Source organism: Dasypus novemcinctus, chromosome 14 (genome assembly GCF_030445035.2).
Source record: "Dasypus novemcinctus isolate mDasNov1 chromosome 14, mDasNov1.1.hap2, whole genome shotgun sequence".
Taxonomy (NCBI): Eukaryota; Metazoa; Chordata; class Mammalia; order Cingulata; family Dasypodidae; genus Dasypus; species Dasypus novemcinctus.
The window spans coordinates 88,005,224-88,032,928 of NC_080686.1; the positions used below are offsets into that span (position 1 = coordinate 88,005,224).

General features: G+C 35.7%; 1 protein-coding gene across 2 annotated transcripts in view; it reads right to left on the reverse strand.

Annotated features, from left to right (window-relative positions):
• Window positions 1-58: 58 nt before the first annotated feature.
• TATDN1 (TatD DNase domain containing 1) overlaps window positions 59-27,705 on the reverse strand; it is a 33,425-nt gene continuing 5,778 nt past the window's right edge. The window contains exons 2-13 of one of the 2 annotated variants that reach the window (XM_071208019.1): window positions 26,382-26,447; window positions 24,790-24,852; window positions 23,815-23,864; window positions 20,989-21,125; window positions 19,421-19,564; window positions 19,280-19,322; window positions 13,456-13,541; window positions 13,326-13,366; window positions 12,120-12,196; window positions 4,942-5,012; window positions 3,893-4,019; window positions 59-235 (exon numbers count right to left, since the gene is read on the reverse strand). In XM_071208019.1, coding sequence (XP_071064120.1) covers window positions 133-235; window positions 3,893-4,019; window positions 4,942-5,012; window positions 12,120-12,196; window positions 13,326-13,366; window positions 13,456-13,541; window positions 19,280-19,322; window positions 19,421-19,564; window positions 20,989-21,088 — 792 coding nt within the window. In that variant the 5' untranslated portion in view covers window positions 21,089-21,125; window positions 23,815-23,864; window positions 24,790-24,852; window positions 26,382-26,447 and the 3' untranslated portion in view covers window positions 59-132. The remainder of the gene's footprint in view (window positions 236-3,892; window positions 4,020-4,941; window positions 5,013-12,119; window positions 12,197-13,325; window positions 13,367-13,455; window positions 13,542-19,279; window positions 19,323-19,420; window positions 19,565-20,988; window positions 21,126-23,814; window positions 23,865-24,789; window positions 24,853-26,381; window positions 26,448-27,705) is intronic. The other variant, XM_058276003.2, reaches the window with a different exon arrangement.

A 27,705-nucleotide genomic window follows, 5' to 3' on the forward strand; every position in this document is an offset into this window, starting at 1 on the left:
GATTTTTAAAAAGAGGAAGTATATTGTGCAGTGATATTTATAATACTTCTGTAGACAATTTCCAGATAATTCCTTTATTGAAACTCTCAATAAGTTTACCACAAAACTTTACGTACACAATGGAAATGCCAATCACATATCAGGAAAAAAAATTTTAATCGTGTTGTTATACAGCGTATTGGCTAATTCCAGCGGATCCTCCTCTCTTACTGCTGACATTATCTCCAGTATTTGACTAAAATTAAAAAAAGGACGGTTAAATTTCAAAGTACATACTGCTGTAGCACAAAAAACAAACTTAACAGTTACTAAAGTTTTCAGCAATACCATATGAAAGTTTAATAACTTCTTTCTGGTAGGATATTTTAAAAAGAATGCTGTCTTGCATGCAACTAAAGTAAAAAACCAGGTTCAAGTAAATTATAAAGCCAGTTTCAATATTTTGTGTACCACAATTATGGAATTAACACAGTGGAAATGAAAACTTCTTTAAAACTGTAGGTCACTACATACTGATTAGTGGGCTATGACAAACATTTAAAAAATTAAAATGAAAAAAGTACATTGGCTTCATAAAGGTAAGTACTGTTTCAGCTTTGTTTTGGTTTTATTTATATATGCATATGTATGAGTCATAATGTAAGATTTATTTTTGGGGTAGCAGTCAAAGTTTAAAAAGTCAGTGCTTACAGAACTAGTCTTTTAGAGACAGCAGGAAATTGCTGATAACTAGCACAATGACACCAAAGGAAGTTATCATTTATTATTATTGGGGATGGGGTGGGATGGGGGTGGATATGAGAGAGAAAAATGGGTTAGAGCTCTCTGTTCCTGTATTTTCTTTGCCTGCAAAGAAGAGAATAGCCCATGCGTCCATCTTTCTGTTTCTCTGCCTAGAATGGTAATTAGCAGTAGCATTTCCTATCAATATCACAGAGTATTTTTCACACATGCATTAGAAAATTCTAAAGTAAAAATTAAACATATAAATGTCCTTTCTTCCTTTCTTAGGCTTTTGATTCTTTAATTAATGGGTATCTTGAATGTGAACACCTAAAGGAATTAGGAAAGAAGATTTAAGAATTAACTGAAATTTTTTTGGTTCTGCAATAGTGGCCCAAAAAGGCTCACTTTAATATAGTAAGTTCATTTAGTATATTTAATTTTTATCTGACAGTTAAAATATGCTGAATAAATCAAGACTATTAAAATATGCTGAATAAAACAAAACTAACATCTAAATTAAGACACTAAAAACTCCAATTCTCTTAGTAAACAACAGTTTTCCTCTGTATGAATGGAATTGCAATTTTTCTCAGAATTTTTAACACATAAGTAGTGCTGCTGATGGTATAAAAAGTTTTGGAGTTCATCACAGCTTTGCTAAGATTGTAATGTATATAGCAAAATCACCTTGTTCAGATTTAGAAATCATTTATTTCAAACTACAAAATGGTGCTTAGAACATTCTAGTTTTATTAAGTCTCATAATGCAAAGTTTATGGCAATCTTAGCACAACATTTTGCACTTGGGCTATTTAGGTATATCTTGAGTGGCTGAAAGCTGCAGTTACTGTAAGAAGTTTCATGTCTAATAATTCAGTGGCTTCTTTTGTTTGATGTGGCATTTTTACAGTAGGCACAGGTTTTTAGTCCTGCAGTCTGTAATCAGATTGGTGTCTCTCTTTCCCTTGAGCATGCCTGCACTCCTGTCTCCGGTGTGTACTTTCTCTTTCTTTCCCTTCACAAAATAACTCTTTACTTGCAAAACAAATGAACAAACAAACAAAAAAACCACCCCAAAGCAAAACAGTCATCAGATTCCAAGTACTTAACTGCACACATAGGTATAAGTATGCATGTGATATGATACATATGATTCCTGCCACCTTTCTCTCAATTCCAGTTCTTCCCCCACACTGGTGCCAATTACAGCTTTTAAAAAAACCTGCCACTTTTTCTGCTTAAAACTCTGACTTCTGATAAAATCTAAACTAAGACTCACAAGAGTCCTGCCTCACAGTCTGGCCTCACTTTACTACCTTCCCAGACTTTCTTCCTCTACTTACCCTTGCATCCTACTTTCTGGCACACTAAATTACTGTTTGCCTGGATCAGCAAGGCCCTTTTTACAGTCTGCCTTTGTTCAAGGTGTCTGTCTCTAGCCTAACTCCCAGTCATGCTTAGAGAACACTGAAATATCTTCTCAGTAAACCTCTATTTCCCCTCTGAGACAGGCAGTTCTTATATTCTTTGGTCCCTGGTATATGTACCTCCAAAACCACTACCATTGGTAGACTATAATTCATCTGTTTGCTCCAGGAAGGCAGCGATCCTTGTCTGACTGGTTTAAAGCTTTATCTCAGTGCTAGGCACAGAGAACCAACGCATATGGTGGATGAATGAGGGCAGGGACTGTCTTGATTCTTCTGTGTGGGCTTAGTAATGGGCACCTGTCCTGTCATGATGGGAGCTCCAAAATGTCTGCTTTAAGAAATTCATAATTTAAGAGGAAAGACCTCTAAACAAATAATTACAACATAAAATTTAATGCGATGGCAATTGATTAAAAAATAGTAAACTGCTAATTAGGAATTAGCACTAGACTAAAGGCATGTGTATTTTTTGAAATGTGAAGGGTTGGTATTCATGATTGCACTTGATTCTTGCCGCCTTTATGGTTCTCTTAATAGTTTACATTTAAAAATGCTTTGAAATTTGGTCTTGAAAATGTACAGTTCAACTCAGAACTTATAATTTTACCTAAGATTGAGGCAGTTTAGAAAACTGACTTGGATACACCATTGGCAACTACTTCCTCTAAGTTGGCTGCTGGCTAGATAACAGTTTCTTGTCTCTTGTGTCCTCTTTGAGTTGCCAAAGAATTCAGAAATATTGTGTCCTGACCAAAGCAAGTTGCCTACATTTCATAAAATTTATAAATTATTCTTTACTGACCAGAATCTTAAAATATTCTTCAATATATGAGTTTTAAAACATTTAGTTTTAAAGTCTTTGCTAGTGCCAGCATGTTTATAAAGGAATAAACAAACCTTTCAAATATTTTTATAGAAAAATTACTTTTTTGCCTGTTAAACTTTAGATTTGGGTTACCTAATACGCTGTTAAAAACTGCTAAAAGTAAATGGTGCCTATGAAAAGAATTAGCATTTCAATATTTTTTTAAGAATGCATTACAAATATGCCCAATTTGAGAAAAGGCAAACTATATTAGATTGATGCAATCTAGATTTAATTGATTTCTTTTTACAAATAAAAACTGGATGATGGGCCATTAAAATGATAGATGGGTAACAGTCCTCTTTCACATAATGCTGTATATTGTAATAAAAAACAGTTCTGAATTACTACTTTTTTAGGAACTGAAATTCTCCATGATTTTGCCTTAGGTTGGCTGAAAAAGGAAATCCTCACTTTCCGTTTGTTCAGAGGCTTAAAGAAATAATCTATTTCCTAGATTTATTCAGGTTGCCAACTCATTTAAAAATTTGTTAAGGCTGCATTTTTAGAAACATCAGGGAGGTTACATGAGAATAGAATTTAAACCAGGCAAGGGGATTATGTGGATAGTTTTAAGATCTTTTCCCTTTCTTACAAAATGACAACCAAAATCACATACATTTCTCAAATGCTGCAGTAAAACCACTTTAGAGTTGAGAGGATATCATAGAGGAGCAGAAAGAGAGAATAGTTCAGGTGCAAATTTTCCCAAATCTCTATATTATTAGTGGTCTTGAACCTTAACTTCATTTGGGTCACAAAACTCTAAAACCTTACTAATGCTGTCTGTCAAGTTCACTTTGTAAATGGCATTTGGTGAGTATTTCAGTGTTTATTTGCGTTCTTGAAGGCCATGTAAACAAATACTTACATTATATGGCAGGGTTCGTTTCTATCTTTCAAACAATGCCTGTTTTCCCACTTCTTTTTGGTAGGAAATGAAGTTTTTATGTATTTTGATCCAGCATGTGTACTTTTGACTCCACACCAAGGTGCATCTAGAGTTAAACAAAGAGAAGTGTCTCTTAACCTTTTTAAAAATAATGTTTTCTAATTAACATTATCAAATATATAACTTCTAAAATATGAGCCACAAAATTAAAGCCCCATAAACCAGTTCTAAGAAAAGTAAAGATAAAATCTTGAATTGTGTAAAATTTTAGCTGTTTCACAAGACTCACTTTTTCTGCTAACATTGTTGGCTTATGGCATACTTAAAAACATCTAAATCTAAAAAACAGTTATAATGTGAAAAACGTTTTAAGTAAAATTTCTGTAATTGCCCCTACTAAATGTGAAATAGGAACTTTGAGTAGTGGGATTATTTAAGTATCTATTTCTTTAAAAAAGGTCTGAATTATGTAGCTTATACATCTTAAAAGCATTAAAACTTAATAAAAGCATTTAGTTTTCATGACTAAGGAATTAAACCTGATTATTAATTTTTATCCTTGTTTTATTTTAGGCAAAAGATTAATTCCTAAAGTTCTTACAAAACCAATATTTAAAGTTTTGTTCTTGCAGTGCTGTAGAATGAAACCACTATATTATAAATTGTGTTAAAAACTTCTAATTGAAGAGTTTTTGAAATCCTGAGATGAACTGCTTAGTCAAGACTCCTTATTTAATTAAATATTCATAACTACAATGTAAATGCTTAGTTACCACTATTCTGATATCCCATTTTAAGTGCTTAGGCACAAACTTCTAAAATTAAATCATTTGTATAAATCATTTGCATATTTGTATAAATATTTTCCATCAATTGACAGCAAATCCCCAAAGGTTTTCTGAAAAGTATGATTGATGAAGGTACGTATGCAGTTTTAAAGCAATTATTTGTTCACTTTAACAGTAAATGTGAAGTCAGTTTTTTTTCTCTAGCTATTTAATAAGAAAATGAAAAATTTTAAAACTTACCAGTTTCAATCATTAATTTTTCACTAGGTATTGACTTCAAAACTTCCAAATTAGCCTCTGTTTTCAGTGAGCTTTAAAAAAAATTATAAATAAAAGGTGGCATTTAATGAAGATTAACTTTTTTTCATGTCAATTTGTGCCTAAAACAAATTGCAAAACAAATATAAAACATCTTGGCAAAATTTTGGTTGGCCACAGTCATACTTTCTAAAGGGATAAAGTACTTGTTTGCACATTCTACCTGTCAGAGGCCACATTAAGATCTATTCCAACCAGAGCCTGCCTTTAGAATGCAATTTTTCATGCTTATCAGTTGATTCTCTAAAAGCTTTTCTCTATCAGTGTAAGTAATATTTAATTTTTTAAAAGAACTCATTGGCTTTCTCATTTGGTTAACTTACAGGTGTTCATAAGGTAGAATCTGAAGCTACATTCATTTATGGGCCAAATATAGATTGACTGGTGTGAAGGAATCCACATTAGCCACTCAAAAACATGTTTATGTTTTCCCAAAGGATGGAAATCATAATAACTAAGAATTGAGTATTTAACAGGGCATGAAAATGAAAAGCCAGTTAGGAAATGCCTTTTTTTTTTTTTTTGAGGCGCCACGGGCCTGGGATTGAACCTGGGACCTCCTATGTGGGAAGCTGGTGCTCAACCATTAACCACATCCACTCCTGAGTTAGTTTTTCTTTTGTTTTGCTTATTTTTTTTAAGAGGCACTGGGAACCGAAACTGGAACCTCCTGTGTGGGAAGTAGGTGCTCAATTGCTTGAGCCACATGTGCTCCCCAGGAAATATTTTGATTCTCATTCCTTTGTAGGTGGAAAATTTTAGGATCTTAATGTTTTGAAACTTCACCATGATGTATGTCTTTTTAATCTGTTTAGGCAGATTCTTCCACTGTAGACAATTGCTCCTCCAGACTCTGGGAAAATATGGGGGAAAGTTATTTTCTTTTCTCATTTTTTCCCCATCTCTCATTCTGGGACTTACAGTCAAATTTTAGGCCTTTTGAATTGAACTCCTAGGTCCTGTTTCCTCTGACTTTTCATTTTCAGTCTGAGACAGATGGATTATTGATTGAAATTCTTCACTCCTTTAATATATTTATCTACACTATTGCATGGTCTCCTGGTAGGAACAATGAACCCCACCACTTGAATTTGGTCTTGGTGGCAAGATTTGCTTTGGCCAATGGGATGACAGGACCATGTGATTTGGCCTGCATTCTGATAATCTGTTGAGAGTAGCATGCACTGAGTTAGTTACCTCTTAAGCCTGAGTGCCCAGAATAAAAACCCAAATGATCACCTTTACTGAGGAGACCTTTATTTATTTATGTCTAGTGTTCATTCCTTTCAGGGATGATAAATTCCATTAGCATTGCTTGTAGGGCAAATCTAGTGGTGACAAACTCCCTCAGCTTTTGTTTATATGGCAACATCTTAATCTCACCCTATTTTTGAAAAAAAGTTTGCCAAATATAAAAGTCTTGGTAGTTTTCTCTCAGCATTTTAAGCATTTCATCTGACTGCCTTCTTGACTCCATGCTTTCTGATGAGAAATCTGGACTTGTATATAACACTTTGTTTTGCTCTTGAAGCTTTCAGAACCCTCTCCTTGTCCTTTGAATTTGACAGTTTGATCAGTGATATGACAGGGGGTGTTTTTGTTTATCCTGTTTGGTGTTCTCTGGGTTTCCTGGATATGCACAGTTACATCTTTTGCTACTTTTGGGACGTTCTCTGTCATTATTTCTGTGAATATTCCTTCTGCCTCTTTCTCTTCTTCTGGGATCCCCATAATGCATATATTGGTATGTGTGATGGTGTCCCAGAGGTCTCTTAAATTTTCTAAAAATTAGGAGTTTTTTTCTTTCTGCTCATCAGCCTGATTTCTTTTCAATTGTCTTGTCTTTGAGTTCACTAATTCTGCCAGCTCCAATTTGCTGTTGAAACCCTCCTAGGAATTTTTCACTAGGAGGTCTTCAACTGTAATCAGCAATTGGCCATGCCCACCTCTGATCTTGGGGAAGTGGATTTTTGTGTCCTTGTCTGTCACCAGCAAGTTATTGCACAGAGACCTGTGGTGAGAATAGGGGATGGGCACCAGTAACAGCTGTGTAGAGGGCAATTTACTAGTCCTTACTGTAATTTACCAGTCTCTTGCCTGGATGCTATACAATGTTCTACTGGACTCTGAGGTTTTGCAATAGTTGTTTCAGACATTTCCTACCTGTTGAATAGTTGTTCTGGTGGAGATTTAATCCTGGAGCTTCCTAGTTTGCCATCTTCCCACAATTGCCCTATAAGGATTCTTTGAATTAGGATCCAAATGAGGGCCACACATTGCAGGTGGCCAGTGTTTTTTAAGGCTATTAGCCTATTAACTTTCCTGCATCTCTTTTTTCTCCCTTAAAAGTTAATTGCTGAGAAACCAAGCTGTTTGCCCTACAGAATTCCCTATATATAGTCTTGGTTTTGCTGATTTCATCTCTATGGTGCAATTTAACAAGTTCCTCTGTCCTCTTTATCTTCTATAAATTGGTAGTTCCATCAGATTCAGTTGGATTTTTTGAGGGCAAGACTTTCATAGGTGGTGGTGTGATCTTCCGTCTAGACATAATATCTGGTTGTATTGTTATAGAATGGCCACGGATGCTCAATGCTTAGATCTGTTTTGTCATCAGGAGTTAATATAATTCTACAAAACTTTCATTTATTAGCTAGAATACTAATACATAGAGGAAATTCTCTATGTCCAATATTTGCTACCCAGTAGTAGTTCATATAGGGAAAGTTTCTTCTCTTTAATGTACTGATTCCTTAGCTTTCTCTAATGGTGACTATTTTGTCACCCATTATTTTTTAATCTTTAAGGAGCTCTAGTTTTTCTCATAGCATTCTGTTCATATTTTATGGATGTGAGATCTCAAATATAAGATCTCTTGTAAAGTTTTTTCCCTTGAATTATGTTTCCTCTAGGAGTGTTTTTTGGTTCTGTTTTTAGTTTATCTTGGTCTTTTCTCTTTCATACTGCTGGTTCACCTCATTGATTAGGTGTTTCTTGGTTATTCTTCTATATTTAAGGAGCCTTTGGCTACCAATGTTGGGTTTCTTTTTTTTTTTTAAGGATTTATTTTTTAATTGATTTCCCCCCTCCCCCAGTTGTCTGCTCTCTCTGTCCATTTGCTGTGTATTCTTTTTTTTTTTTGGTCAGCTTCAGTTGTTGTCAGCGGCACGGGAATCTGTGTTTCTTTTTGTTGCATCATCTTGCTGTGTCAGCTCTCCGTGTGTGCAGCGCCATTCCTGGGCAGGCTGCACTTTCTTTCATGCTGGGCGGCTCTCATTATGGGGTGCACTCCTTGCATGTGGGGCTCCCCTACATGGAGGGCACCCCTGCGTGGATGGCACATCTTGCACTCATCAGCACTGTGTGTGGGCCAGCTCCACACGGGTCAGGGAGGCCTAGGTTTTGAACCTTGGACCTCCCATGTGGTAGGCAGATGCCCTATCCACTGGGCCAAGTCAACTTCCCAGTGTTGGGCTTCTTTTGCACTTGTTTAAGTAGGACTGTTGGACTGCCATTTTCCTTCTGAGTGGGGATTCTTACTGGGAATTTACGGTGGGATAGACAGACTTGCAACTTCATTTTAGGGTTATAGGGTAAGAACTGATTTTTAGGCTGTTGTTTTCTCTAAATGCTTTCTTCTGGGGATTTATCCAGTTTATTTTTTTCTCCTCCAGGCATAAACATTTGCTGCTTTTGTATTTTATGGACATATACAGAGAATATCTGTCCAATATATAGCTCTTCAATTAATCACCCTATTTTGGCCCCATTTCTCACTAATTCTAAGCCGAAAGCCTCTCTGGGGATTCTTTCTGGTAGGGACTTAATTACATTTTTTCTGAGGCCCTTTACTGGTACAGTGCTTTCTCTACCAGTTCCACCTGTCTTCCAGATATCTACAGAACATTTCTCCATGGGCAAAGCTCTGCCTTTCTTCATTTGCGTGAATAATTCTTTCCTTTTTGAATATAATTTTATTTTAGTAGAATTTTAGGAGTGGCAGGAGGGAAATGCCTGTCTAGGATGCCATCTTGAATCAGAACCAGCCTTTTTATTAATGAGTGTTCTCTGACAAAACTCTTATTTTCAGTCAGTTTAATATTTGATCAATATGCATATTTTCTAAAACATATTGATGTGTTTGGTATGGGTGCAAAATTTAAAACATCACCAAGTTATCAAATTTTTGATCTTACTAAATTATATTTGATTAGCTTAATCTTTTTCTACAGGTAGTCTGTAAAACTTGATCTAAATACAGAAATATATACAATCAGAAGAAATATTTTGAATCAGAGCCACTATATCTATTTAGTAAGGTTTCCCATTTAAGGAAGAACAACTATAGAAATCTATAGTCAAATATGAAACAACTTCCCATTTGGTTGGGGGGAAAAGGGTCTAATTTAATCTTAAGAAACCAAAGACTTTATGTGACAAGTACTAAATAGATTAAATTACCACACCTCTGAGACTCAGATTAAGACTATAATGAGTTGAATAGCAAAATCAGAATATAAATGCTGACTTTAAATAAGTTACTAACCCACTAATTTTGAAATTAATGTAGGAGAAAAAAGTTTATTACTGTAAAGCTACATTTTTAGTAAACTCAAGATTCAGAAACAGGATGGTTTAAAATTGGTGAAATAAAGACCTTATACCCTACCCCCCTTCTCTTTAAAATAACCTCCAAATTACAAGGACAAGGATAAACAGAAATTTTTGATGAAACTAGGACATTTGTAACCCCTAATTATAACCTAGAAAGCAAAAATGGATGGAGAAGTGATGTGACTTTGGTTTTAAGTGCTAACTTAAAGGAGATACTGAAGACAAGCAAACAAATTCATCCCACAGAACCCAAGAGGTCTAAGAATTGGGAGAACCAGACACGTAGAAAGCATGGAATAAAGCAGGGGACCAAACCCAGGATTGTTAGAAAAGTCTGCATAAAGAGAGGACTCCCAGGTTACTTACCCATGACTTGGTGCAAAGATGACTATTTCTCCCCCATCCCAGAGAAAGGAGGTACAGTCTCTAGAGAACCTAAATCAGAGTGAACGGACTAGAGAACATCAAGTACAGAGGAGGGCAGGATGAGGCATGGTATGAAAATAAGGATTATAGGGAAACGGACTTTGGCCCAGTGGTTAGGCGTCCGTCTACCACACGGGAAGTCCACGGTTCAAGCCCCGGGCCTCCTTGACCCGTGTGGAGCTGGCCCAAGCGCAGTGCTGATGCGCGCAAGGAGTGCCGTGCCACGCAGGGGTGTCCCCTGCGTAGGGGAGCCCCACGGGCAAGGAGTGCACCCATAAGGAGAGCCACCCAGCGCGAAGGAGGGAGCAGCCTGTCGGGGAATGGCACCGCCCACACTTCCCGTGCCGCTGACGACAACAGAAGCGGACAAAGAAACAAGACGCAGCAAAAAGATACAGAAAACAGACAACCGGGGGAGGGGAATTAAATAAATAAAAAATAAATCTTAAATAAATAAATAATAATTAAAAAAAAGAAAATAAGGATTATAGCTGTTCACTGAACAATGAGATCCTTTCTCTAATCCTACCATGTTCCAGAACACAGTCAAGTACACTTATAAATTCCTACCAAACTTCTCCAGCAGGGATCATAGTATCCCTCTCTGAAGAAAATGAACCAACCCAGAAAAAAGATCTCTACAAGCTGGACATTTAGGAGTCTCTATCAAGAGTCAGCTGGTTCTCTGGTAGCCTGCCAGTTAACTGGACTCTACCTGCCCACAGAGCTTCTATAAGAAGTTTTTTTTTCTTCCTAAACTATATACAATGAAGGATTGTCAGACATTGGAAGAAAATCGCCATAATGACAGAGACAAAAACGGGAAAAGGAATTCAGAGGAAATAATAGAAAATTACTTTTTTGAGGTAAGAAAATATAGAGATGGCAGTTGTAGGGGGAAAAAGATAATATCAGTGTATTAATGCCTGAGAGGTTCAAAGACAGACAAAAAATTCAGGACTGATGAACATCAGCATCTAGGTAGATGGGGCCAGTGGAAAGCAGTACAATTAAAAATCAAAAATCAAAACATCTGTGTGAAATTTCATAATGCCAGAGAAAAAGAACTAAAAGCTTGGAGTGGGGGTGGGAGGGATAGGACATATAGAAAGGACTGGGAATCAGAGTAGCAACAATGCTGATTTCTTATCAACAATGGAACTTAGAAATAGAAAAGTAAATTTGCAGTGAAAATGGTTTCCAATCTATAATTTTACACCCAGAAACTGTCAAGTGAAAGAGCTTTTTTTTTCCTTATCCAGACAAACTTTCAAGAGGAGACTGAATAAATTCATTTTCAAACATGTAAAGTCAAAAATTTTACATCCCATGAATATTTTTTTCAGGAAGCTATTGGAGGATGTTCTACCAAAACAAGAAAAATGAATAAATGGAATCTAAAAGCAGAAGTTGGATCACAGAAGAGACACTAGTCCAAATTAACATAGAAATAGAAAGATGGAAGGGTATGGAACTAACATAAGTATCAGATTAGTTTTCCTTATTTGGAAAAACAATGGCATTTTACAGAGCTGTTGTAAAGAGAGCTTTGAATTTTGAGTGCATGAGGTTTAGTGTAACGTTATAGTGGAAAGGTCACAGAGTAAGTCAGGACCGAGGGTTAAATACTGGTTCTCACACTCAGGAATAACTTTTATACCTGTTTCTTCTCTGAGCCTCAGCTTCTTGCCCAACACAGATATACAAGGTCAGTATGTCACAGTATAACCCTTCTCCCAGTCAGATACCACTTATGCATATCTGATGCTATTAACACATATGTGTTGAAGGGATAAAATGACTTAAGAGAATGAATTAGATTGCTAGAGAAGGCTAACTGTTCCCCTCAACCCAAAATTGTTTTCTATTATTAGAATACAGAGTAGTAGTCTGTAACTTTAAAGCTTTAACTTTTAATAGTAACTTGCATAAATAATTACTGAATTCTCAGGCAAAGAACAATATAAAACATGTACAAACTTTACTAAAAAAAAACCTGAACTATTTATCAATTCACTGTAAAACAATTTAAGAAATTAAAAGACAAGCTAAGAACGTACCAACCATTAAACCCTATGTAAAGGTCCAAGTCAATCAAAGCAGCTGCTGCTTCCTTGGTGCCATCAAATGAGTGTACCTAGAGACATACACGTGTAGTATTAAAATTCTAAACGTAATTAGACTTTCTAAGCAAAAATATAGATGCATGTAAGAGTTTCAGGACACAGGCTTTAAACATGATGGCCCCTACAGATTTTATTTTCAAACCAGATTTCAGTTACAACCCATCATTGCCACTGACATAGGGTGAGAAGGAGTTAGCTGCCTAGAATTTCTTTCTTTGCAGTGGCTGTGTTTATGTCTCTGCACTGCCATTATTGCAAATCAGGAAGGAGTGGGACAGGAATTTTAGGACCAAGTTTTTATGTAAAAGCACGAAGAAAGGTTCAAAATGTTATAAAATAAATATGAAATTTCTCTGTTATAGGGTATTTTTTCTACAAGAGAAACGAGTCTTTTAAGAGGCAAGTTTTAAGATATGCAATCACAGAGGTAAGAATGCTGCTAGAAAAATGTAAATTATGCAGTCAATATCAGCTGAGCAGGCAAAAGGATTTGAGGATGGTGTTTCTCTCCTTTAGAGACAAAGGTATTAAAGGATTGTTTTCCACATTTTGGATTCATTTAGGTAATAAAAAGCAGCAAACAATTTAAATAGGAAAACTTTAAAAAGTAAGGTCATATGAACAAGTGACATTACATTAATACTAATAAAGAAAACTATTGAACTGAAACTGCAGAGAAGAAAATGAGTCTCTAGATCAGAGTGACAGCAGTAAATGAAACAGCTGACAAGAAATCAAGAAGGCAAACTTGAAACAAATGTTAAAATACTATAAAATTAGTTTATAGTTTGTTCAAAATTTAAATTGGAAAATAGTAAAGAATGGTTTATGGAAGAGACCGAGAAAAAGAAAATCATGCATACTGTTAAAATGTGTAGGAGAAAATTCATGGGGTTTTCTTATGAACAACAGAATTATGTACTAATTCTTGTAATGTGAACAAAAAGCAACTGTAATTAAAGCAGTGTGATTTTGTTTATATCACATCTGGTCCACAGATTCAAAAGTTAAATTTACATGCCTTTCAGATAGTGGAAGAAGAACCTTAATATCTTTATTGCTGACATTAGAATCACTTCAGAGGATAATCTTAACAACCAAGATGATTTTGTATAGCACATATTACAATTTTATACTTACCACTCCACCTACACACCGATCTCTGTTTCTTTTCATTATGTCTATGAATTAAAAACAGAAAATACTTTTAGTGAATAGCTTGATTACTGAAAAATTTTAATTCTAAATGAAATATTAACTTTTAACTCACCCAAAAATTCTGCATGTGAGTTTCGACAATGAAGAAACATTGGTAATTTTGTTTGTTCTGACAGTTCAAATTGTTTTTCAAAATATCTGCATAGTGCATAAATATTTGCATATTAAATTTTATTTTAGCAAGAGAAAAATAATTATGTCATGTTTTTTTTTAAAGGAATTTTATTCTTTTGAAATTATAGGACAGAAATAGTGAATTTAGACATTTAAACCATAGGATGCCTCTGGTTAGCAGAAGGTTTTTATACTACAACTGCTAGAAAAGGATTCTTCTGGAGGAAATTTTGAGTCTTTACAAAATTATTTTCAGAAATGGTTGCTAGTTTTTCCATCATGACTGCTGGATAAATAGGTAGCACCTTACCACTGCTCTTTAGAAGTGAACTGTTACCAGGTTTATTTTTAGAATGATTAGGGACATTGCACATATAATACTTTTAAATTAGCTTTCCTACCAAATCTCAGCAAAAGAAATGGACAGAATACCATATCCTGCAACATCTCAACCGTGAAGCATGTGTTAGTGGCACAAAACACACTGATGGCCCCTTGTCACACTAGCTGGCTGAGTGCCACCAGTGGGATTCAACTCAATAAAGTGAGAAGCCATTTTGCAACCAGTTTTCTATGTGCTGTTATAAAGGAAATCATTGACACTGGGCAAAAAGAATAAGGATTCCCTTAAAAATAAATGCAAATATTTGTTAGCCCAAAAATGAATACTATTTTTCAGAAAAATGAAAATTACTTGATAAAATGGCAGCTCTTAATATTTTAGAGTACTTTGTAGTTTTTCAAGTGCTCATTTGATCCTCTTAACAACCCTAGGATAGGACAAGAGCTGGGATTGGAGGTTAAGATCACAATGCATGGTGTGCTAAACTGGGAAACAGAACCAAACTGCTCTATTTCCAAGTCCCAAGCCCAAACAACCAAAAAACTGCAATTATTTCAAAGAAGCCTTTTTATGATCACAGAATATAATGGCACCATTCAGAGGCTGTAATGGGGGTGGGCTGTTTTCTTTTTTCATTTCAGCATAGACTCCCTCTCATTCTCATTCATGACCATGTAGTTTTAACTGAAACCAGGAGTTATGATAGGTGGCTTAATTTCTTTAATAAGATTACCTCTTCTAGGTTCTTTGATTTTGGCAAATAATTTGTTTAACCTAGACCTTTTTTTCTATATATGTATCTTATTATCTCCTTAAATGCAGGGTAACTATTTTCCCGATTAAAAATTTTTAAAAATTTAAAATTATAACTAGACGTGTACTTCTTAAAGAAATATTCTTTCTGAAATTGCTAGTCGATGTCTTTATTATTCTAGTGAGGTCATTGTTTCAGTTTTTAAATAGGCTTCTTTTCAGATTCTGCTGGGTTAGAATAAGCAAAAGTATTAATAAAATGCTAAAGCTTAGCAGTGTAGGATATATCAATTAACACTTGGAAGATTCTAATAACTATTACCAGTTACTCTATTTCCTTACCTCTAAAGTAATTCACATGTCAGCAACTAAGTGTGCTCTGGTCATTATGTAAACTTGACTATGTTTGGCTTCTGGCTACTTACATAAAGTAGGCAACTCTCCACTATGTGCTCAGCACCCTCTATTTATTTTTCCATGTACAATTGCATGGTGAAAGCCACAGATTTACTGTATCTAATAGTCAGCTTGGAAATTAGCCTTCCTTTTGCAGGGTGGGCAAAAGTACAATTTATGGAAAAATAAAATGCCCAAGCAATGTGCCTACAGAACTTTCACAATTTGAGAAAGGTCCATGAACTCAAACTAGCTGTCATAAGGAAGAGCCATGTGTCCTAATGACACAAAATGAGAATAACTGGTGCTTAACATCAAATGACAATTGCTTTTACAGAATGTAGTAAGTTAAAGTAGGAACTTTTTTTCACATCATCATGCCGCCTCAGCATCTCTGAGGTTAGTAGTAACATAAAGAGCTTTGTATTGTCATGATGCCTCAGCATCTTAGGCCCTATCATTAAGTCCCTCAGTGACCAACCCCAACACCTGCTTATATAAGATAAATAGCTTCTTCCTCTCCTCCTGGCCTCCTATCTTCTTCATACTCCTGCAAAAGTCAAATACAAACTCCCCAAATCATATAGCATAGTCCCTAGGTCCATTGTAACCTTTTGCTCCTCACCTGCTTGGATGAGTTTACACTCGTGACATGTTGAATCCAAAAAGCATGACATGTTATACTGGTTTGTGTACCTCAGCATACATTGGCAATTCCTCCTCTGAGCTGGCTAACAGCAGGGACTGCCTCAGTCTTTCTTATCTAGGGTCATCAAATTCCCCAAATGATTCTTTTGAAACCTTGTCTGATATTTGATATATATTTTGAAGTACTGACATTTAAAGCCCCAAGAAAAATGCCCAAAGCAAACTCCTCTAAGCTCTGACCTGCACCAAGAAAAGGAGGGTAACACAGGTCAAAGAAACTGAAAATAAAGAATAAACCTGTCATAACTAAATTTAACCTTCTCCTTATTTTTATACCTCACTTGTCTTTCAAAAGCCCCCAGCAAAAACTATAGCTATGTTTTCCTTTAGGATGGCAATATTTCTAAAATTGTAAACAACAGCCGAGATTTACTAAACACTATGTGCCAGGCATGGCCTTATTGGTTTTATATACCATATATTAAGAAAGCTAAGTGGTATTATCCCCATTTTAAAGATGAGGAATTGAGATTTACAAAGGGATATACAGTCACTAAATGGCAATTACTCAAACCCAAGTTCTGTTGATTCTAAAGAACATCCTTTTAACCTATATTATATGTAGCCTTTATGCAACATTATTTTCCTATACTATGTCTATTAGACATTAGCTCTGTTTTCTATCTTGCCTCCTATCTATTACACTTATTTAATTTTCCTCTTCTAATACCTGTCGTTTTTCATCTGACTAGTTACTTGAAAAAAAAAAGCAACCCCAACAAATCATATATTGGCTCATTTTTTCAGGTGATATAAAAGCACAGGAGACCAACATCTTTAATTCTTTCAAGAAGAGACTCAACAGCAAAAGCTGAATTATAGCCTTTTTAATCTATGATGTTCTACAGGAATCAAAAAGACCATTCACTCTTTATTAAGCATTCATCAAACATTTATGGAGTACTGAGCATGTGCTAGAGCACTGTGCTAGGTGCTGTGGGACCCATGACTAAAAATTGGTGTGTGCCTCTGAAGGGCTTTAAGACTCTGTTGTGCGAAAGAAAGGAGTAATCAAACATTTTCAGTACAATGTGAGAAATGTTCAAACAGCTACAGAGTGCTGTGAGTACAAAGAATGAGCTACATGTTATTTGTGCATGGTAGGGGAGAAAAGAGGGAGGAAAAGTATATTTGTTTCCTTACTAATAATCCAACTGTATTACTGGTGTGTCATTTCACTAAGTCATTCAATGATATATAATTAAAAAACAAAACTCCAGTTGTACTGCCCATCTTTTTCAAATTTCCACCCTACTTTAATTTATCCTTAGCTTTACCTGGAAGAGACCTAGCTCACTTGTCATTCCTTTAGCAAAGGCTCCCTGACTCCCCCAGAAAGTTGTCCTTCCCTCTGCTATCCACACACTTTTCGGATATAATTTTCCAACCCATTTAAAATTTTTTCTTGTCAGTAAAGGCATAAGAACCAAGCCGTGTTCTTTGTATTATACTGAGGAGGCACTAAATAATCCTTTACCAAATAGAGTTAGGACTCTATTATAGATTAACACTAGGATACTTGGCATGTCTCTTAAAACATAAACTATATTCTGCTATATTGTTTTAAATTCTGATTTTGCTCTGATGGTGAAGTATACTCAGAACAGTAATGTTTTCATTTAACACAAAAATTATGCTAAAGTATTTAGGCTGAATTTCAAAATAGGTTTTAACTCATTTTGGGTGAGAATGTGTATGGACAAGAAATTTGGGGGGACTCTGCAACTGCCCTTTATAAATACAGTATGTTTGACTGATCAGGTTCATCTAGTCAGACAGACACTGAAATTGAGAAGTAATGATCCATGGGCTTAACCTTAAGAAGAAAAAAAAGACTATTAAAGACAATTGTTTTTCTACTTAAATGCGACTCTGTGGACTTTTAAGGTTAAGTGAGTTAACCTACGTAATATTCAAGAGAGGTTTAGGGATTTGGAAATCACATGTATGTCCCTGAAAAACACAGCAAACAATGTACCACAAACTTAACAGTTCTGAAAGGATTATATAAATGACAGCGACCCAAAAAGAAGTTTACAGATCAAGCCAGGAGTTTTGGAATGTCAAGTCTTGAGTATGACACACTCCATTAATAAATATGTGCTCCCCACCTACAGTGATTGTTAACTGGGTTGGACAAATCAGGATCTAGTTTGCAGCAGGGGAGGGAGGCAGGGAAGAAGTACATCTTGGATATTTATTATGTGAAAAATCCCTTCAGGCCATCAAGTCATTGGTTTAATCAAGACCATCTCAAATAAAATGATTATTAAATATTAACATAAAGCTGGACAAGATCTTATAAAATAATCTGTTCCAGACTTCTCCTTCACGTCTAAGACACTAATCAGGGCAGAGGGTTGTTTATTCTTTAAGATCTCTAGGGACAAATATTATACATTAGTCATATTTTTATATACTCAGTTCCCAGCAGTTTTTGGCATAGTGTAATCAAAACATTTATTGAATGAGTGAATAAATTAACTTCCCTTAGCAGCTATTTCTAATGTTTTATCTTGATAATTAAGACATTGTCTTCAAAACGCAACCAAATGTTCATGTTTTAAATTAGACCTGTGGCCTAATTTTTCTGTTGAGCCTAAAACACTGACCCATCAGTGTGATAGGAGTTCAACTAAAAGCTATAGGTGATGGTTTGTAGGCATCCTTTGAAGTTTTATCAAAAGCCACCACTCTCAACATAGCTCCTAGTAAAACATTCTCAGGTTCCAAACTGACAATATCCAATGCCTGGCATGAGTAAAATAGGCTTTTTTAGCTTTGGTGACTGATCCTATAATCCATTTTAAATATTCCTTGCTCTTAAATCATATCCCTCAACAACTGTATTTTAATTCATTCCACTGGAATGGTTCATATATGCATGCATTTGTTAAAGAAAAAAAAAGTATCACATACAGCTCATCCTTATTTCTATCATGACAATCCAATTAGATGATTAATCAATCAGGGAACTATATGCTGCCATCCCGTATGAATGGAATTTATTTCATTAAACTTTTGATATAGAATGGGAAAAAAAAAATCCTAATGCTTAATCCCACTACATTCTTAAAGGATAAAAGCTATTAAAAATCTCTCTTGGGAAGCAGACTTGGCCCAATGGATAGGGCATCCATCTACCACATGGGAGGTCTGCAGTTCAAACCCCAGGCCTCCTTGACCCGTGTGGAGCTGGCCCATGCACAGTTCTGATGTGTGCAAGGAGTGCTGTGCCATGCAGGGGTGTCCCCTGCATAGGGGAGCCCCATGAGCAAGGAGTGCACCCTGTAAGGAGAGCCACCCAGCATGAAAGAAAGTCCAGCCTGTCCAAGAATGGTGCTGCACACACAGAGAGCTGACAACAAGATGACGCAACAAAAAGAAACACAGATTCCCGTGCCGCTGACAACAACAAAAGTGGACAAAAGAAGAACACGCAGCAAATCGACGCTGGGGCCGGGATGGGGAGGGGGGGGAAGGGGAGAGAAATAAATAAATTGTAAAAAAAAAATCACAAAGAGATTTTATAATAATTTCTATGAACAATACATTTCCTTACTTGAGCTGAGTATCTTTGGGACAAAACTGAAGTCGGTCAAAATCTTTAAGACATAAAAAAAAAAATAAGTAATTACTCATGACTTGTACATAAATCAATTACTTTAAAACAAAGACACTCTAGTGGCCAGAGGGCACTTACCAAGTCCACATTCCCCTATTGCTACAACTTTCCCTTTATTGTTTTCAGCAAGATTTAGCAATTCCATTAAGTAAAGATCAGGGTTATTCTTTTCAAATTCACCACACCTTGTAGGATGACATCCAACTGTACTGAAAAACATATCTAACACAAAATAATATCTTAGTATTATTTTCAAAACATTTTTTCATATTTATATCGGATAAACAAATGTGAGAGTAACAATTTCAACTCATTAATTTTTAACAACTGCTGTAAAATTATTCAAATTTGATTTAAATTAGTATCAGAACTGATTATATTGTATAAAAACTTCTGGATTACCTTAACAAAGTAAGATGTAAATATGAAAACTGGCTTAATACATTGATAAAATAATTAATTCAACTCTTCCCAAAGCTTGATATTTACTGAGCCTTGTAGAATGGAAAATGAAAAAATTTGAAATGTCATCACCTAATTTTATCTTTAATATTCAATGTTTGTGTGACTGTCCTGATTCAAGTATTTAATATAGACTAGCAGTTAAAATGTTTTCCTTTGAAAAAGTATAATGGCAGAGTGATTTAAAGAGGTGGAAGAGGGGTTAGTTTTTCTAATAAAAATAAATCTCATTTACTTGGAGAACATTTCTTGACAGCTCATTGGAACACAGATGAGAACAGGTAAATGAAAAGTGAGTGCTGAGTGATCTCTAAGTACATGCACCTTAGCTCACAGGTGAGGTGTAGAACCTCCCAGGCAGGTGCTTACATGTAAAAGGAGGAGGCAGCATATTTAAAGCAGGGAAGGCACAATGTAGGGGTCAGGAGTGGATGAGAGCTGATAGTGGAGATGGGACAACTTTTAAAACCAGAGCTGTTTGGGAATAAAAAGAATGGAAGAAAATATCCTTGTACACCTCAACAGCTCTTGAGAGGGTGATTATTTTTAGGACCTTAATCACTAAGAAAAAGGGGCAGTGGATCCTAAGAAAAATATGCATTTTAGAAAGTTTTGGGGCTTTTAAAATAAAAAATAGCTTTTAACTTGTAAAAGAACACATCAGTAATCTGAAAAATATGTGGAAAGCATCATTCCTCAGTGTCTAGCACACAAGATATACAAAAAAGTTAAATGAATACCAGATAAATGAGGTGTTTTATGTAACTAATACTTCCTTTTAAGAATCAATTCCAAAACCTTTTTAGATTCTAAATAAATGGAAAATGTGTGAACATAAAGTAAGCATAAGGGATTATATATTATATTTTATTTGTATTCCTGGGGCTTTGCCCATTGTCTGACACATGGAAATAAATACTTAGTAAATGCTCTATCAAGGCTTAAGTTAAAAAAGAATAAAAAGGAACTCATATGCACAAAAATTCTGTATCAAGAATACCTGAAATTAAATTATGTACCTTATGAACTTAATCACCATTAGTTGAAATCACAAAATAATCTTTAATAGGAACTGAGCGTTTTATCAACACCACATGGTACTTTAGATTTTTCATCTGAATCAAGTCCCATTAAAATTAGTCCATTTCCCTTTGTTTCCACAGTTGTGATCCACTGTAGTATACCTGAAGCAGTTCTCAAAAAGACTTCTTCAAAATACAAATTCACATATATTTTTTTGTAAAAGTAATAGGATACCATTCGTTTGTGCCAAATGCAGTGCATCTTTGCTGTCTTGTAGATTTCCACCTGTAATAATAAACTGAAATAGAAACAAAATAAATCTGACTTTAACACATTATCAAGTTTCTCAAACATGGCTTCCAGAATGCCTTTTCCTTTTTGACTGACACACAATCTACCCCTCCTTTAAAATTCTTTTTTTCCAGAATGCCTTTTCCTCTTGTTGACTGTCACACAACTCCCCCTCCTTTAAAATTCGGCCCAAAGATTATCTCTTCCACAACAGAGTAGAATTTATCACTTGGTCCTGTTAAAATACATTTACATAGTTGTCTTTCCTTTTAGACCACAATTTTTTGTGTTAGAGACCACATGTTAAGAAAGACTGAATAACTGAAGATCCCAGAGTTTAGAATCCTGTTAAACTAAATTAATGTTTCAATAGTGATTAAATCAACAGTTCTCAAACTCTGGCCCAGGAACCTCCCAAGGGGTATGTGAGGTCAAAACTATTTTCATAATAAGACAAAGATGCTATTTGCCTCTCATTCTGTCACATGTGTACAATGAGGTTTTCCAGATGCTACATGTGCATGATATAAAAAACAGACTGACTTCTATTAAGTCAAACATTAAAGAGATCTGAAAAAAAGATTTTTAAAAATTCTACTTATCGCAAAATTCTTTTGTTTTGGAAAATACTATTCCCGCCTCCTGCCTCCTCCTTTTTCTCTTCTCTTCTCAAAAATACTTATTTTTCATTAAAATATTATTTCTGTTAACACATAATGGTTTATTTTTACATGAATCAATCAATAAATTATTTGTAAATTTTCTCAGTTTTAATTTCTAATATAGTGCATATCAATAGATAACCCACAAGAGCAAAAAAGAATGAAAGACCAACAAAGTTTGAGAATGGGTAAATGTATACTAACGAATTCTCTAAAGGGAAATGTGTGGCTCCTGGCAAATAAGTATGCTTCTATACAGACGGCCAAAGAGGCCACCCGATGGTCAGAAAGCCATCTTTGCTAATTTATTTTATTTTAACCACCCCCCACCATGGCTCCCTCACCTGTTTGCTCATTGTTTTGTTTTGTTTTGGTTTTTTTCCCAATGAGGCATTTTATTTGCATGTATGTTTTACATTCCTAGAAAAAGAATCCCAGGGTTTTTCCTCCTGTGTGTTTTTGCCTCATTTCCTCATGGTGCATGATGCCAGCTGAGGTTGTCCGCTCGTTTTTTGCTTGTTGCCTGCTCACTGCCTGTTTTTCTTTAGGAGGCCGTGGGAAGTGAACCTGGGACCTCCCATGTGGGAAGTGGGTGCTCAACTGCTTGAGCCACATCTACTCCCTGCTAATCTATTTTAAAGTGAAAAATGTCACTAATGAGCTATAACTGAGACAGTGCTGCTTAAGTGTTCATTTTTATAAAGAAGTAATTTAGGCACACTGATGTATATTTTTCAAAGCACACTTCAACAGTTTCATTGTAGATACACCTGTGATGGTTAAGTTCATGTGTCAACTTGGGCAGGTTATGGTGATCAGTTGTTTGGTCAAGCTGGCTCCAGCCTGATTGTTACCGTGAGGATATCTCGTGGACTTAATCATCACTAAGTTGTATGTATCAATGGCTGACTGCATCTAGAATCAACTGAGGGCACTGCCTTCAACAGTGGGAAGTTCCATCCAGTCAGTTGAGGGCTTTAAAAGAATGATGATTTCAACAGTCAGAAAAGAGAATTTCCATCCCTACTTCAGCCAACCAGCTTCTCCTAGGGAATTCCTCAAAAACCTTCACTGGAGATACAAGCTTGTGACCTGTGCTACCAAATTTAGACTTGCCCATCCCCAGTCACGTGAGAGAATTCTTATCCAAATCTCAGAATATTTATATTAGATATATATATTTATATACATGTCCTGTCATTTCTGTTTCCCTAGAGTACCCTGACACAACACCTAAAGAGAAAACACAAAACATAGGGGAAAGTGCAAATGATAGGTGTTTCCATATAGGAACTTAACCCTCTAATATGACTAGACACTGAATATTCAAGAATCTATAGCAATAATTAAATCCTCAACTGCCTATAAAATATTGGATAGAAAATATTAACAAAAACTTTCTTGCTTAATATTATTACCTAATTCTTTAATACCAGACCAGCTGCTTGCATCCAGTATTGCAATGACGTAAAATAGTTTTTAATCAAGCCAACTTTACATTTTATCTATAACTTTTCTAAGTGGTTCAAAAAAGGGCAAGACTAGAGGGCATGTTTACCTCTAGTTTAGAATGATGATATACATAATGAAGGCTGTTTTCTTTATGCCAGGTACAGTACCAATTGCTTTGCACTCAGTATTTTACCCCTCATGACTGTGTAAGTTGGGTACTATTATCATTTCCATTTCACATATGAGCAAAACTTAAAAATTTTACTAAAATTTTACTAAAAAGAAGCCTCTTTAAAAGCCTGGTAATCCACAGAGGTTTTAAAAGAAATTTCAAAGAGACTTTGCCATTTAACGCATTTCTGATCACAGGGAAGAACCAACCATGAGGTTTGTGTAACTTAAATTCCTATAAACCAAATATTTTGATATTTCATTTCCATTAACTTGCCACTATTACATGTAGCAACTAGGTACCCAGAAATGCCAAGTGTGGCATGTCTCTTTCCCTTTGGTTCTAAAGAATTCTAACTGAAATTTAGCTTTTAAAAATCCTTCAAGAGTAATAAAAAAAAAAGATGTTACCTTTCTAACACCGATCTGGACAGCTCTCTGTATTACATCCTGTAAATCATCTGAAAAAGATGAACCTCATATTAAGAAAATTGGATAAATAAAAATTCACTCATCTATAATTTAGTTATCCCTTCTGAAAAACATAGAAATAATCACATTTACTAAATCAAAATCAATCAATACTATTTGATGAGTATTTATCATATAAGCACTAGAAATACCTTAAAAAAAAAAAGTCCCAGTAAAAGGAAAACTATATGGTTGTTATCCATTTAATTGTATTTTTTATTCTGTTGAACAAAATGGGGGAAATGATGAAAATCAGGAGGTTCAAATGCAAGATGAATTACCTCTCTATTATTTAAGTCACTTGCCTTGAATTTGAAACTCACTGGTATTTTTTTTTCAGTTTTAAAAGAATATTTATTTTTACAAGGGTTTTCCTGAGTAAACCTGTAATGCCTTCCAAAATTAGTTTTGCGGTATGTCTGTAGTTACTATTTCTATTGAGGAAAGATAATTTTTATTTTCCCTGACAGTTGTTTTTTGCTTTCCCAAGCAACAGTAATTACTAAGCTCTGAGAGATCTGAAATAAATGGACAGCAAAATCAAACAATCACCTCATAAAAATCCACTTATTTATTGTATATTTAAGTATCACAATGTGATTGAATTACTATATTACTTCTAAAGTATAAAATTTCTTCTAGACAAAATAACATCAATTTTAGTTAACATATACTAAGTAGCATAACCAGTTCTGCTAGATACTAATATTGAACACAACAAAACTTTTTTCCTGAACTTGCATACACAAACATATAGTCACAAAACATGAAATCTATTAAATGCTACAAAAGCAAGCAAAGAAGCAATATATTCAGTAGTCAAGCTGTACTGTATGTTACACATAAAAATATTTAAAATTCTGAATGAAATAGAAACGGTATTTTCTGAAGTAAGACTTACAATGCTAAATTTACCTTTCTTCTTGCAGATGGCATCTAATATTCCCTATATTTAGAGAAGTTTTTGCTTAGCACCACCTAGAAGCATAGTAAGGTTAAATTCTGACTTAGATTGTTGAAATGTGCAATTCCTCATTATCCATAACAGGTTACAAACCAAATTTCCTGTTTATTTACATAATAAGCATAGTCAATTTTCTGAGGCAGTATTCACAGACTAGTTTATTGGCAAAATTCCGCTTTCAAGAACTTATTATTGCCATCATTGCCAGTTTATTCTCATCTCAGCTGACAAAACAGGCCTTTAAATGAACTGCATACAGTACGTTTAAGCCATTTTGTTTTTGGTTATGCTTTCCATCAGTCTCTGAGGTACTACTATCTATTCCCACATGTAAAATAGGTATATAGGAAGGGTGTGGATGGAAGCAGGAAAAGGCAAAACCGGGAAGGCAGACAGTAGGGTATCACCTCCTGAATCATATTCCCACTGTCACCCAACTGAAAATGTTTTTCAAAAAACTAGACATACTAATGTTCAACTATAAGTGATTTTAAGATCATATGCCCCCTTTCCATTCCTTAGAATGTCTAAACACCAGTTTTGTTTTGTCTTTTGTGCATATGATTGAAACTCCATATTCAAAATTATAAAATTCTACAGGTAATAAGAGCCTGATCAATACTTTAATAGGTGCTTTATTTTTTATTTTTTCAAAGATTTATTTTATTTCTCTCCCCTTCCGCCCCACCCCAGTTGTCTGTTCTTTGTGTCTATTTGCTGCGTGTTCTTCTTTGTCCACTTCTGTTGTCGTCAGCGGCACGGGAATCTGTGTTTCTTTTTGTTGTGTCATCTTATTGCATCTGCTCTCCATGTGTGCGGTGCCACTCTTGGGCAGGCTGCACTTTCTTTTGCACTGGGCAGCTCTCCTTATGGGGTGCACTCCTTGTGCGTGGGGCTCCCCTACATGGGGGACATCCCTGCGTGGCACGGCACTCTTTGCAAGCATCAGCACTGTGCGTGGGCCAGCTCCACATGGGTCAAGGAGGCCTGGGGTTTGAACAGCAGACCTCCCATGTGGTAGATGGACACCCTAACCACTGGGCCAAGTCCGCTTCCTAATAGGTGCTTTATAAATGTGTTTCATTTTGTTTATAGTTTGCATCTTGTCCAGGATGCATAATAAGTCCTTTAATATTTCATTGTAAAGATAGATTATAAAGACTTTTTAAAAAAATTTTTTTTCAGTTTTATTTTATATACAAAGAGCTACCATTGTTTTAGTTTAGTTTAGTCAGGTAGATATCTTGGATAGTCCATGCAAGGAAGATTGCTTAGTCCAATTTGATGAAGCCCATATCCTTCACATACTGACGGAAATATTGGTGGCACATACTGAGGCCGTATTTCTGGATCTGACTATGCTGGTTTGAGCAGATGTGGCAAGAGCAGGAACCCTGGACGAATTTTCATGGATGGCTCCAGTAGAGCTGCTGGTGACCCATCTTGCTTTCAGGGTGTAATGACACAAAAGGTCAAGATCTTCTTAAGGGAGAAAATTTGTTTTCACAGAGAAACTGTTTACCTTAACACAAGCAATATTTACCTTGATGCTTTTGAATCCCTCTATAAATTCCTCTGAACATAGGATCTGTCAAGTTGATGCCAATATCTGTGAAAAGCAAAAATAATTAATCATTAAGTCTCTATTTGAAACTTTTACTTTAAGCAAAATCTTCTGTTAAACTTTTCATTCATACACTCCTTTTCTCAAACAATATGCAAGTGCCTACCACTTGTCAGCTATTGTGCTAGACATCTGGGATACAAAGACGAATAAGGTAACATTCCTGCTCTCAAGAAACTCACATCATAATTGGTAAGGCAGACCCAAGAATAGACAAATGAGAAGCAAGCGCTAGTAAAGTGGGACACAGAAGGGGAACAGCCTACCTAGTCTGGTGACTGACCGGGAAGAGGCTCCAGAAAAAGGTGACTGACCTAAGTAAAATCTTAAAGGAGGAGTTAAGAGTTACCTAGTGGGAGTAAGGAGATTACAGAGGAGGCTTTAGCCTTAGGAGTATCAAGTAGGCTAGTACTAGTGGAAAGCTACTGGCTGTTGGGAAGAAGTGTAGGGATTAATTTTCCCAAAGTAATTTTTACTAGAAAACAAAGTAAAAAACAAATGAAACTTAAAAATGAACATATTTACCAAGTAAACATTTCTGATCTTAATTTTAAAAGCCAACTGAAGATTAGCTTGGAGGCTCAGTTTATGAAGCTATTCCTTGTTCTTATAAGGCAGGTAGTACAGGGAAAGGAAGATTTGAGTTACAGCTGAAGACTGAACAGAAAACATGCCTGGGAGAAAATATGGCCAGCAGACCACATTGCCATGAGACCCAGCCTGAAAACTTCCTGAGGGGAAGGCTGCCGGAGAGATCCCGTGAGACCCTGGCCATGTGATCCCTTTTGGAACTCTTTCTGGGGAAGCCCCAGATATCTTCAAACAAAAAGCCTCACCATCAGCCCCGAGAACTAACAGGCGGGGCAACCAATCAGAACAGCAAACAGCCAGGGCCTCTCCCCAACATCATGAAAGGGGGTAAAGGAAAGACTTTAAAAAGGCCTGACCTGGGGCCTCAGGCACATGTCTTACTCTGCAGCACGCCCACAGTCCGTGTCTAGGACTGTACTCTTTCCTTGTTTCTTAACTATTTACTCCCTTGCCTACACTATGCCAAGTCCTGAAATTCTTTTATGCAATATAAGCCAAGAAACTAGAAGCCCACCGCCCAGAGCCTCCAGCCAACACTTGCCTAATTAGAATAGAATAGAGACTAAATAGTTCTTCAGTGTGTACTTTGAGGCAAATAACTGGTTGACGCTACTTCTAGGTGATACTACTTCCTCTTAGAACTGTCTTCTTG